Source organism: Danio aesculapii, chromosome 18 (genome assembly GCF_903798145.1).
Source record: "Danio aesculapii chromosome 18, fDanAes4.1, whole genome shotgun sequence".
In the NCBI taxonomy this organism is placed as follows: Eukaryota; Metazoa; Chordata; class Actinopteri; order Cypriniformes; family Danionidae; genus Danio; species Danio aesculapii.
In genome coordinates this window covers 32,849,138-32,863,258 of record NC_079452.1, presented here as the reverse complement: position 1 = coordinate 32,863,258, position 14,121 = coordinate 32,849,138, and the positions used below count along the sequence as shown (strand labels likewise).

The 14,121-nt window shown below is 40.2% G+C and overlaps 1 protein-coding gene across 1 annotated transcript in view; it reads left to right on the top strand.

The window, feature by feature from the left end:
* The first annotated feature begins 1,520 nt into the window (after window positions 1-1,520).
* The window catches only part of iqsec3b (IQ motif and Sec7 domain ArfGEF 3b), a 67,279-nt gene continuing 54,678 nt past the window's right edge, over window positions 1,521-14,121 (top strand). The window contains exons 1-2 of the mRNA XM_056478855.1: window positions 1,521-2,028; window positions 8,634-8,711. Coding sequence (XP_056334830.1) covers window positions 1,571-2,028; window positions 8,634-8,711 — 536 coding nt within the window. The 5' untranslated portion in view covers window positions 1,521-1,570. The remainder of the gene's footprint in view (window positions 2,029-8,633; window positions 8,712-14,121) is intronic.

Below are 14,121 nucleotides of genomic sequence, written 5' to 3'. Positions count from 1 at the left end.
TATGAATATAAACAGCTTTCAAAAGTCCACTTGTGTGTAAGTTAATCACATATGACAAAGCATTGTTTATGTTCGCATTGCTTATCACGTATCACATTGGCATTATTTCTGATTATTTATTTACTTTTTATTTATTTATTTATTTATTTATTTATTTATTTATTTATTTATTTATTTATTTATTTATTTATTTATTTATTTATTTATTTATTTATTTATTTATTTATTTATGCATTGATGCTTTGGCATTGCTTACTGAGAGACTGTCATGCTAATAATCCCATTGAAAATGAGGCATTCATTTGGTAACTAAGCAACAGAAATCTAAATCTGTAACAATAAAGGCACTGAGCAGTCAGCATTTATGCAGAACATATTCCTATACATTTGCATGAGTATATGACATGTTAGGCTACTTATTTATTTATGAAAAATATAAGAAGCAATCTGTATGGATCCGGGTTGAGGTGGGCTACATAGGATTAGCCTATTATTGCTAATAATAATAATAATAATAATAATAATAATAATAATAATAATAATAATAATAATAATAATAACTAATAAAAGTAGATATCCAATTCATATCGTTGTTATAGACCATTTCAATGTGGTGATGTCATTGGCCCATGAACATTTCAATCATAACTTCATGTTAAAATAACATTATTTATCTATTTAACTATGTGGCACTTTTTGGATTCTTGGAAGCTATAGAAATGAAAGATGTAAAACAGGAAATACGCTGGGACCATTGTTTTTGTTTTTTTTAACATCCATCTAGGCTATTTAAGAGCCTTAATATACCAAACTATTTAAATATTTATTTATTTATAATTAAAGGTCCCGTGAAGTGACGGAACATAGACTAGCTCCTCCTCTTTTAAAACAACAGCCAAAAGTGTTTTGTTTTTATCACATCTCTGCCAGTGAGAGTGGTTGAGATCAAGCGCATCGAATGAAAAGCAAACGAAAAGTGTCTGGAAGGGGGCGGGGCATGTCAGATACTAGAGAGCATTTAATTGGTCAAGATTTAATGAGAAACACTCATCTATTTGGCAGAAGTGAAATGTTTATATCGGTTTTATATCTTCTAAATGCGAATTTTTTAACTGTTTTGGAGGACACTAGCTGATAGATATCCTTAAAACTAACATCTAAAACCTTTTTTATTTTAAATTCACGGGACCTTCAATGCATGAACCACAAATACAAATCAACTATGCCATGGGTAGGCAGGTCTATACAAAAACTAAATTTATGATTATACATAAACATAAAACTAGCAAATTTAATTTGCGCCTCATTTCGTGCCCCGTGACGTCACTTGCGCACTTGACCCCGCCCCCTTCAATCCCGTGTTTTGACATCCTCGCATCAGCACCACTCCGCGCATCCCTTCATGCGCGCTCTGGGCACGGAGGTGGAGGCGGAGGCGGGGGTCTCTCGCTCTTTCGGTCTCTCTCACTCTCCGTTCAGCCATTTAAACATCAGCCCGTGCAACCGGTGAGGGGAACCGACACCATAGCCACTCCGCCTGGACAGCATCACTCGTCGGCGCTTCACCGGGATGTCGAGCCTCCTGGAGAACCCTTTGCAGGCGGTGCTCTATCTGAAGGAGCTCACCGCCATCGTGCAGAACCAGCAGAGCCTGATACAAACGCAGAGATACCGGATAGACATACTCGAGCGCCGGCTGGAGGATCTAGCGACGGAAAATCGGCAGCTCCGGGACTCCGGCAGCCATCACCGGCACCCTCCGCGCTATCATCCGCCTCCGCCCCCCCGGACCTCGAGTTTACCCCGAACCAGCAGAGCCGAGACGCCGCCGGAGCAGACCCAGACCCCACAGCAGCAGCAGCAGCAGATCTCTCCGCTGGACATGCAGCTCGTGCCCGCTGGACCCAGCACCGCCAGTCCGGACTCTGCTGATGAAGATGAAAACCCCCAGGACCCCTGCTGTCGCTCTCTCGTCCCGCAGACACCTGCCACCTTGTGCCGAGCTGTGGGACTCCCACGGGCATCCGAGTGAGTGTTTTTTTTCATCACACATGTCATTGAACACAACAAATAAGCCTTTCTTTTGGGGAAAACACGAGATCGGTGAGATGCTGAGGCAGATTACATGCGCAATCGGGATTACATAACAATTTCACTGTATGTAGGCCACCGTGAACATGCAATTGCACATCAATAACAATTGTGTGTGCATTTGTCAAACGTTTCTTTAAATATAATGTGGGTTTGCTGAATTTATATCTGTGCTTGCATGCATGTGGGTTCAGTATTGAATTAAAGGAACAGTTCACCCAAAAATTAAAACATTTACTCATCATTTACTCACCTTCAAGTGGTTCTTCATACCTTTATGAGTCTTCTTTTTTTCTATTGAACACAAAAGAAGATATTTTGAAAAATGTACCTTCATTGACTTCCATAGTAGAAAGAAAAACACTATGAAAGTCAATGGTTTACAACATTTTTCAAAATATCTTCTTTTGTGTTCAACGGAAAACAACACAAGAATGTCCGGTTTGTGACAAGTGAAGTATGAGTAAATGATGGCAGAATTTTCAATCTTGGGTGAACTATCCCTTTAACTAGGCTACACCATCTGAAATGCATGAGAAATTATGTACATATTCACTCTTTCCAGGGCAAAAGGTCTGAAGAAAGAGGTTTTTAATGCACCTGATTATTTTGCGGCAAGACTGCATTTTTAAAAAAGCACTTAAAATACTTTATAGCCAGGGAGCTATGTGGAAACAGTCACACACACACAGATTTACGCGTAAAGTGCGGCTTTAAGTGACATTCCCATAGTGCATGTGAAGCTGATCCGCCAGCTGGAATCTAATCCACAGTAAGAGAGAGTGTGTGTCATCTATTAAGGCTTCTCATCTGCTTCAGTGCACATCTCATGCTGCATTTGTAGAGTATTCCCTATGTGTGTATACGTGTGTGTGTGTTATACCCCACAAGCAAAACCGGAGTGATACATTCCCCACTGATTTGTTTAATGGTAGCATTATCTCTTGCTTTAGGGTAAAATGAGTCTAAAATGATGTTACCTTATTTTGGTGTTTGTTTATGTGACAGAACACATGTAGTTGTGCTGGATGTGTGAGACACTCATTGCCAATGAGTTTTAGGGCCCAATTATGCTCATTCATACACGCAGCTCATTAAAGGGAATTTCACATCGGCATCTTCAAAGTGTCTGCTTATGACAGGTATATTTTCAGCCTGTTGCATGCTTATTAATGAGCAAAGACGAGTCTTTGTTATGGACACTTACACTGTAGCTCATCCTGAAATCATCATTTATTCGCTATCAAATAGTTTTCTTTCATCTGTGGAATGCTAAAAACCCCCAAAATTGTACAAACTTATTTAAAATGAGCGGAAACGACACAATTCCTGAGGGGTTTTTGGGACAACTTAATTGTTTTATGTTCAATCCACTTAAAGGTGCAGTAGGTGATCGTCTTCAGAAACATTTTTTGTTGTGCTGGTTAAAAGTCTCTTCACATTCCAGTAGTAATGATTAAAGTAAATGATCTAAATGTATTTATATGTATTTTTAAATTCTGGTTAAGGCATAAGACTAATAAATGTTCATCCAATTAAATATTGTAGGGCCAATAATTCCCATAATTCTGATAAGTAGCCCAAACTGTCAACAAATGTAGATTTGTACGTCTGCAGCCGTTCACTTAGATCCGCCATTTGCACGTGTTAATGAAATGTGCACATGAGAGAGAGTGACAGCGGAAACAAATGCTCAATCACAACTTTTTAAATCCTGAATCAATAATGGAGTTTTGCAGGCTGGAAGAAGGACGACACCATGGCTAAAGTGTTTCTTTTAGACAGGTAATGTTGTGTTTTAAAACTCCTTTAGTCACGCAAAGCTGATGTAGATTGTGTTTTCAGGGGCAGATTTAACCAATAAGCGAGATAAGCGGTCGCTTAGGGCCCCAGGAAATCTGGGGGCCTCCAATAAATATCTAGAAGTATAAATTACACCTATAAGCAATTTATAACATTATTTTCTATCATATTTTGTATGGTGAGAGTCAAATAAAATGGTAACAGAATTAAATATTATTTAATATAAATATAATATTATAATAATTTAATGTTATATAATAATAATTCATTCATTCATTCATTCATTTTCTTTTCGGCTTAGTCTCTTTATTAATCTGGAGTCACCACAGTGGAATGAACCACCAACTTATCCAGCATATGTTTTACGCAGCGGATGCCCTTCCAGCCGCATCCCATCTCTGGGAAACATCCATACACACTCACTCACACTCATACACTATGGACAATTTAGCCTATGGCCTTCCCAATTCACCTGTACCGCATGTCTTTGGGGGAAACCTGAGCACCCAGAGGAAACCCACGCGAGCACAGGGAGGACATGCAAACTCCACACAGGAACGCCAACTGACCCAGCCGAGGCTTGAACCAGCGACCTTCTTGCTCTGAGGCGACAGCGCTACCTACTGCGCCACTGCGTTGCCCTGTAAAATATTATAATTATTACATCTGCACAAATTTGTCCACCACCAACCAATCATAGAGCAGTTCAACAGTCAAATTTATAATACATATATATTTATTATTTTTGGTTGTAAATTAATTTTAAGAAAACTAATTATTTAAAAAGTAGAGACTGTATTAAGACAGAACATAGAAAATAAGTTTTATGTAATATAAAAAAACATCTAAATAAAAGTATAAGGGTCCATTTTAGGACTGAAGGGCCCAAAATGTCCCAAAACACTATTAAAATGTGCTGGTTTTAATGGGTGGCAATGTTTTGAAATTATTATTTTTATTATTAATATTTTGTAAACTTTAAGACATCTGTGATAGCCTAGATTATTTTGTTTTGTTTTCTTTCAACAGAGAAATAAAATTAAATTAAGACATGTCTGTGAGAATATGCTTTGTTTTGTCGAGAAAACTACATTCATAATTAATCACATTAATTACATTCAGTTGCATTGATTTATTTTGCAGCTCTAGTGGATTCTAGTTTACTTCACTGAACTGTAATTGAAAATGTAAAAAAAGTAGATAGGGTGCATTTTAGGACTATTGGGCTCCATGGCTGGAATTGCATAGTCCCCAATTCCCTAAATCCACTCCTGTGTGTTACGAATGGGTTATATGCACGGAAGTGTTGTTCAGCCAATGAAATCTTCGATAGACTGATGTGACTATTTTCATAAGGAACCCTTTACAGCATCGATAATGTCGATTTTATTTAGTTTAACAACAAAACACAAGTAAATATTCCGCCTAGCCTGCTTTACTGAGGTGAAGATGGTTTTATATTCACATCGGTTCATTTTTTGAACAATGACAGCCTGTGACGCGCTCTCTATATTGTTTACTGTGCTACTCTGAATTATCGCTCTGAAATAGCATGTAAGTATGGCTCAGTAATAAGTGTAATTCCTGCATGCTGCCGGCCAACCACTAAGCATACAGTAGTCTCTTTAGGACAAAGCATGTGAGAGAGTGAGTCCAGCGATCCTTGCATACATGAAATATTGCACATTATGACAAGCTTTGCTTGCTACACAACTGAAAACATGCTACATATAATACAGTTTTTTTTTTGTTGGGAATTGTGGTAATAAGTACTATAAAGTTTTCTAACTGGCTAATGACATGATCTAGTGGGTCTCTGTCATCTTTTAATGAGCTTCATGTTTCAGTAAGCGTGGATTTGTACGGGAGGTGAGGGGACTGTGTTTTCAAAGCTATTATGCTAACGGATAGCATTTAGGCAGATCACCTACTGCACCTTTAAATTTGTAAAAGCAATAAAGTAAACTTAATCGATTTATGTTCGGACAACATGAAGGAATTGTGAGAAATCCTACATTTTTTTTACAGTGAAGATAATTTTTCTAGCAAAAAAGCAGCTGGGAATTGTACACGCACAACAAAATATTGCATTAATAATGAAAATCGCACAATACCAGAATAGCAGGACTGCACAGAAGTGATATGCAAATACGATTGTATTAATAGCACTGCTCCAGTGAGAAGTAAACATATTTGATGAGCTGTCAACAGTGGAGGACTCATTTTCAGAAGGACTTTTTATTTAGAGACTGAACTCTTTTGAATATTATTGAAGAAGGTCGCTGGTTCGACACATACGCTACAGATGAATTGGGTAAGCTAAATTGTACGTAGTGTATGTGTGTGAATGAGAGTGTATGGGTGTTTCCCAGTGATAAGTTGCAGCTGGAAGAGCATCCACTGCGTAAAACATATGCTGGATAAGTTGGCGGTTCATTCCGCTGTGGCGACCCCTGATTGATAAAGGGACTAAGCCGAAAAGAAAATGAATGAGTTAAATGTTTAGAATTACAAAGGCGTATGATTGTCACCTGATGTACTAATACTCGAAACTGCAGGACTTTTGCAGACAATATTTGTAAAGTAAAAGGAAATATGACTCAGAATACATAAAGCAACCTTTGCATCAACAATAATATGTTTTGTGCAGTGAGCTCATTCATTCACCACATTCATTCCGGTCACTACAGCGGAATGAACCGCCAACTATTCCAGCATATGTTTTACGCAGCGGATGCCCTTCCAGTCAAACCCAGTACTGGGTCCTCATTCACACACACATTCATACTCGATGGCCAATTTAGTTCATCCAATTCCTTTATACAGCATGTGTTTGGACTGTGGGGCAAACCGGAGAACTCGGAGGAAACCCACGCCAACACTGGGAGAACATGTAAACTCCACACAGAAACGCCACCTGACCCAGCTGGGACTTGAATGAGTGACCTTTTTGCTGTGAGGCAACAGTGTTAACCACTGAGCCACCTGTGCAGTGATCTGTTGGCTGTCAATTTAGCATGCTACCTTTTATTTCAGTATGCTATTTTTGTTGCTATTCTTCATGTAAGCTAAGTAGTATGTAGTAGGATGATGTACCAAAAACCAAAGTCATAGATTTCATTATTCATGAACTGATGAAATGTGTTGTAATTGTATCCATCTATCTTACACTTATTGCCGTATTATATTCCAGTAAAGAAGCTTTAACATTCAAAAAACATTTCCATTGCACAAAGAGTTCTTTATAGGACAAAATGGTAATATAGATTATTAAAAGGCGACGTGGGGGCGCAGTGGGTAGCACGATCGCCTCACAGCAAGATGGTCGCTGGTTCGAGCCCCAGCTGGGTCAGTTGGCATTTCTGTGTGGAGTTTGCATGTTCTCTCAGTGTTCGCGTGGGCTCCAGTTTCCCCAACACAATCTCATGGCAATTCGTTACTTTTTGACTTAGTGGCTAATTCGTATGATTTAATTCGTACAATTTAGTACGATTTGCTCATCCCCCAATGACGGTTGGGTTTAGGGGTGGGGTTAGGTGCCACGCCTCCTTTTTAAAATCATACAATTTCGTACAACTGAACTCGAACGAATTCATACGAATTAGCCACTAAACTGACAAAACGTAAAATACTTACGTTTTCTCGTGAGATCAGGCTGGTTTCCCCCACAGTCCAAAGTCCAAAGACAATTGGGTAAGCTAGTGTCGTAGTGTGTGTGAATGAGTATGTATGGATGTTTCCCAGTGATAGATTGCAGCTGGAAGAGCATCTGCTGTGTAAAGCATATGCTGGATAAATTGGCGGTTCATTCCACTGTGGCGACCCCAGATTAATAAAGGGATTAAGCCGAAAAGAAAATGAATGAATGAATGAATGAATGAAACAACAAATACCACAAAAACAGTACAACAGCACACCTTTGCATCAACTACAGTAAATAACTTTTAAAAAAAAACATATACAATTTACACCACGGGCGTCACAGTGGCGCTGTGGGTAGCACGATCACCTCATAGCAAGAAGGTTGGTGGTTCGAGCCTTGGCTGGGTCAGTTAGCATTTTTGTGTGGAGTTTGCATGTTCTCCCCGTGTTGGCGTGACTACCTCTGGGTGCTCCGATTTCCCCCACAATCCAAAGACATGCGCTATAGGTGAATTGGTAACCTAAGCCGAAAAGAAAATGAATGAATGAATGTATGAGTGTGAATGTAAGAGTGTATGGGTGTTTCCCAGTAATGGGTTGTGGCTGGAAGGGCATCCACTGCGTAAAACATATGCTGGATAAGTTGGCGGTTCATTCTGCTGTGGCGACCCTTTATTAATAAAGAGACTAAGCCGAAAAGAAAATGAATGAATGAAATTACACCAGTTTGTTAAAAGACCTGACAGCGGTTGGGATAAAGGACCTTTTAAATCTCTCTGTGGAGCACCGGGGCATTAGTAGTCGCTCACTGAATGAGCTCTTAAGTGTGCTAAAATTTACCCCTTGTTTTCTTTTTACCGTCACCTCCAGTTAATCAGGATTAAAACCAATAAATGATTTTTTTTTAATTATGAACTGCTTTCATTCTAGCCGAAATAAAACAAATATTACTTTCTCCAGAAGAAAAAATAATATGGGGAATACTGCTTAAAATCCCTTGCTCTATTTGAAATATATTTGAAAAAGAAATTCACCGGAGGCCGAATCATTCTGACTTCATCTGTATGTAAATAACACATAGATTTCCATCTTTCCAGGAGTCAGACGGTCCTGCACCAGTTCTGCTGTCCAGCCCCAGAAGCCCCAGAAGGAGAGTCCAGCACCACCTGCTCCAGGTGAGAACAACAGCTTAATGAGACAATCAGACGAGTGTTACTCAAGTAAAGTCATGCAGTAAGAAGAGTGAGAATCTGCTTGTTTACTGCAGCCGTCAGCATTGGTTAAGTTTTCCAGCACTGAATGGTAGTGTTTTTTTTTTGTTTGAGACCCCTATTCTCTTGGCCTGAGGCATTCTGGGTGATGGGATTCAAGCTAGCGGAGTGTAAGTGTGTGTGTGAGCTGCAGGTGTAGTTTAACCCTGGTCCGTCCTCTGTCTGATAGACTGGAAAAGTCTCGGCATGGGTAAGCACCGTCACTCAGGTGGAGAGAAAGTGTGTGTTTGTTTGTGTGTAAGTGTGTGTGTGTATGTGTGTGTGTGTGTGTGTGCGTGTGTGTGTGTGTGTGTGTGTGTGTGTATGTGGCAGTTCTGCACTATTTTTGGAACTTCAAACCATCTGAGCTTTGTTGAACGCATATTTTATGCTGTCAACAAAACCAGGTCTTAACGGAAATTCTAAGTGAAACAGCACTAACTGTGAGCACAATAAACAGAAAATATATGTTTTTTTGTGTTCAAAATTTGAAGACAATCTCAACTTTTTATTTCTAGGAAAAATTGTGACTCAATAGTCGAAAAAGAGGAAAAATAGGCAAGATGATCAAGAAAACAGAGCAAATCTTGTTTTACTATATATATATATATAACGCAAGTTTCTAATCAGCCAATCACATGGCAGCAACTCAATGTATTTAGGCATGTAGACATTGTCAAGATGATCTGCTGCAGTTCAAACCGAGCATCAGAATGGGGAAGATAGGTGATTTAAGTGACTTTGAACGTGGCATGGGTGTTGGTGCCAGACGGGCTGGTCTGAGTATTTCAGAAACTGCTGATCTACTGGGATTTTCACGCACAACCATCTCTATGGTTAACAGAGAATGGTCTGAAAAAGAGAAAATATCCAGTGAGCAGCAGTTCTGTGGACGCAAATGCCTTGTTGATGTCAGAGGTCAGAGGAGAATGGCCAGACTGGTTCCAGCTGATAGAAAGGCAACCGTAACTCAAATAATCACTCGTTACAACTGGGGTATGAAGAAGAGTGTCTCTGAACACACAACACATCCAACCTTGAGGCAGATGGGCTGCAGCAGCAGAAGATCACAGCGGGTGCCACTCCTGTCAGCTAAGAACAGGAAACTGAAGCTACAATTCACACAGGCTCACCAAAATTGGACAATAGAAGATTTGAAAATGTTGCCTGTTCTGATGAGTCTCGATTTCTGCAGCCACATTCAGATAGTAGGGTCAGAATTTGGCTTCAACAACATGAAAGCATGGATCCATCCTGCCTTGTATCAACGGTTCAGGCTGATGGTGGTGGTGTAAGGTTGTAGGGGATATTTTCGTGGCACACTTTGGGTCTATTAGTAGCAATTGAGCATTGTGTCAACGCCACAGCCTACCTGAGTATTGTTGCTGACCATGTCAATTCCTTTATGACCACAGTGTATCCATCTTCTGATATCTACTTCCAGCAGGATAACACACCATGTCATAAAGCGCGAATCATCTCAGACTGGTTTCTTGAACATGACGATGAGTTCACTGTACTCAAATGGCCTCCACAGTCACCATAACTCAATCCAATAGAGCACCTTTGGGATGTGGTGGAACGGGAGATTCGCATCATGGATGTGCAGCCGACAAATCTGCAGCAACTGCGTGATGCTATCATGTCAATATGGACCAAAGTCTCTGAGGAATATTTCCAGTACCTTGTTGAATCTATGCCACGAAGGATTAAGGCAGTTCTGAAGGCAAAAGTGGGTCCAACCCGGTACTAGTAAGGTGTACCTAATAAAGTGGCCAGTGGGTGTATTTATTAGTGCTCAAAAAAATACACCCCCTTTTGAAAATTAATATTTTTATCCATCGTTTAGTGGTGGTTCATTCCGCTGTTGCGACCTCCGAAATAGAGACTACGCCGAAGGAAAATGATTGAATGAGTGAATGAGCCCTAAAATAATAAGTAACCATAAGCCTGAGAAAGCACTGCTAATGAAGTTAACCACATTTATTGATGAACAGGAAAGTGTTCATTTCTGCAGAAAGCCTATTGTGATTATGCACTGGTTATTTCCCAAATGGTTTAGTGAGGGAGTAATAAGGAGAATATATAAGCATGCAGTAGTTTCTCACCTCGTGTTTGTAGAAAACCACTGCCTGTTTTGTTTTAAGATGCTGAAACCTGTCGTCTTGCACATTCTGCATGAAAGAGAAAGCATGTTTATTTGGAGTTATATCACAGGAAATAACATCAAACTATTCACTGCCTGCACCGGTTCACTTAAGGTGAGACACTGCAGGCGAAAACACTGTTGTTTCACGCATCTGTCAAGTTTCAGTATTTTCTGGTTCTCAGAGTACAGTCTAATGGAAGGATTTTCAAAAGATGAAAAGTCTGTCATCATTTACTCACTCTTTACTGGTTTAACACAAAAGATGATATTGGTCACACTTTATTTTGATGGTCCGTTTGTTGAATTTAAGTTACATTGCAACTAATTCTCATTAGATTATAAGAAGATTGTTAGGTTGGGGTTAGGGTTAGTGTAAGTTGGCATGTACTTGCAAAGTTTCTAATAGTCAGTTGAATGTCTGTTGAAGGCGCAGAATCAACAGATATTAAGCAGACAGTCTACTAATACTCAACTGGACCATCGAAATAAAGTGTTATCAAGATATTTAGAAAAAAGCTGGGACAGTAGCTGGTACCCATTGTCTTCCATAGTCTTTTTTTTTGTCCTATTATGGATGGGTGCCATCCAATAGCATTTTTCAAACTATCTTCTTTCGCCTCACAGAAGAAACTCATAACTGCTTAAAACCACATGAGGGAGGGTAAATGATGAGGTAATTTAAAATTTTCAGTGAACTTTGAGGCCATTTTCTCAAAATATCCTGTTTTCTACAGCAACTAATCTTCAGACTTCATTGGTATAAAGTGGAATAATTTCCACACAGCTTTTGAGTACTTTTAGGTCTACTTTTTACACACAGTGCTTAGCATACATGAGTACACCCCATTTCGAAAATCCATCTATCAATCATTCTTTTAATATTAAATTTAGAATTCATTCATTCATGCATTTACTTTTTGGCTTAGTGAATTTATTAATCTGAGGTCGCGGAATGCAGAATGAACCGCCAACTTATCCAGCATATGCCCTTCCAGCTGCAACACACACACACTACGGATAATTTAACTTACCCAATTCACCTATAGCACATGTCTTTGGACTTGTGTTTGAAGTTTTTGAAGTTTTACGCAGTGGATGCCCTTTCAGCCGCACCCTTTCACTGGGAAACACCCATTCACTCTCATTCACACACATACATGTCTTTGCAGGGCTGTGCACAGAGGGGTGGACCGGTGGCTTGAGCCACTGCCCATTTGCCCTCATAGGCTGAAGTGCCCCTCTTGCTCAATCGCCGCCCCACCCCCCCGGCTTTTCACATTGTGATCGCGTTGGGCACCTGCCCCTGTAAGGGTCTGTGCACGGGCCTGTGTCTTTGGACTGTGGAGGAAACCGGAGCACTCGGAGGAAACCCATGCAATATTAATTTGGGTATTTCCGATTTCATGGTCAAACTGAAGATGGATAATATGAAAAAAACATTTGTATGCCATTTTTATCTTATAATAACAATATAATAATATAATATAGTCTTATAATAAAGCCTGGTTTATACTTCTGCGTCGAGTGCATAGCATGCCTTGGCTTGCGTGTTGGCATGCATTTATACTTCTGCGCGCTGTTTGTGTTGCTCTGCAATAATACTTCCGAAACGCTAGCTGGCAGTGAGGTGTTTATGTTCCTCTGTGTCGAGTTTCTTCGCTGGTGTTTTATTTTTCTGAACGCTACCTTAATGTACAAGTGGCACACACTTGCTCATTTTGAGGTGGGAACCGGCGGACGTGCAACAACTTTAATCATAAGGTAAACACAAAACAACAGTCTCCATCCGAAGCTGCTTGACAGGACTCCATACTTGTAAACACTTGTTCCATCGGGCTCGCGCGGCTCTCGGTCCCGTTGCCCACTCGTGAACGCTACGCTACTAAGCCGACCAATCACAGAGCTTGCGCTACGCGTTGTTGCGGCGTGTAGTTACATTTTTTTTAGAGGTGCGCGTCAGCGTTGCCAACGGCCACAGCGAGGGCTATGCGTCCACGCGTAGACTGCGCCGGAGCATACGCGTGCGCTTGACGCAGAAGTATGAATCAGCCTTAAGTCTTAAAATAATTAAACAAATTAATTCAAAATTGAATATGAAAAGAATAAATGACGAGGTATGATGGCTTAGTGGTCGCCACACAGCAAGAATGTCGCTGGTTCGAGCCTCGGCTGGGTCAGTTGGCATTTCTGTGTGGAGTTAGCATGTTCTCCCTGTGTTGACGTAGGTTTCCTTCGGGTGCTCCGGTTTCTCCCACAGTCTAAAGACATGCTATAGGTGAATTGAATAAACTAAATTGGCCGTAGTGTATGAGTGTGTGTGAATGAGTGTGTATAGATGTTTCCTAGTATGGGTTGCAGCTGGAATGGGCAATCGCTGCGTAAAACATATGCTGGAATAGTTGGCGGTTCATTCTGCTGTGGCGACCCCTGATGAATAAAGGGACTAAGTCGAAGGAAGATACCCTGATTGATAACTATTAGTTCATTTTATTTAGCCATTTCACCTGCAGTGTGAGATCAGATTTCAGCCTGCATTCTCGGATCAATTGCGCAGCAGACAAATGACCTGTGGAGCGGCGTCTGTTTTCACTCTCTTTTAAGGTTCTGCTGCATTTGTTGTGGTTCCTCGGAGGCGAGCAGTTCTTGGCGCATGAAAGATGGAAAAGCTTGCTCTGTTCTCCTAGCGTTGGAGTGCTCACACAGCTTAAGTGGCCTTTACTCCAGGGCAGCAGCTAATGTGCTGACAGTGAATGCAGTCAGCAGTGTGCCTTGTAAACCCGTGTCTACACCAAGAGAGAGAACCTGGAGAAAATGGAAATGGGGGCAGAGCTGTGTTGTTAAGCAGAAGAGACATACTTTATGACATTCTCATGATTTAAACATCCCACTTCCACTCCCAGATGCTTCTTCATGAGCTCAACACAAGAGGAAATGGCTTTGTCATGCGTGGGCTTATATAAGATTGTGTGGGTTTTTAGGTTTGATTTTCTAGGCTTTGCTTCATTTGTATATGTAATCTGGGCATTGTGATTTATAATTGTACTATAGGAGTAACCAAATCAAATGCATTTTACATTACACTGTTAAATTTTGAGTTGAATCCAATTTTCCAAAACTTTTCTAGTTATCTCAACTTACATTAATCAATCTGAAGAAAAATATTAAGTTAAACTTTGTATACTTAAA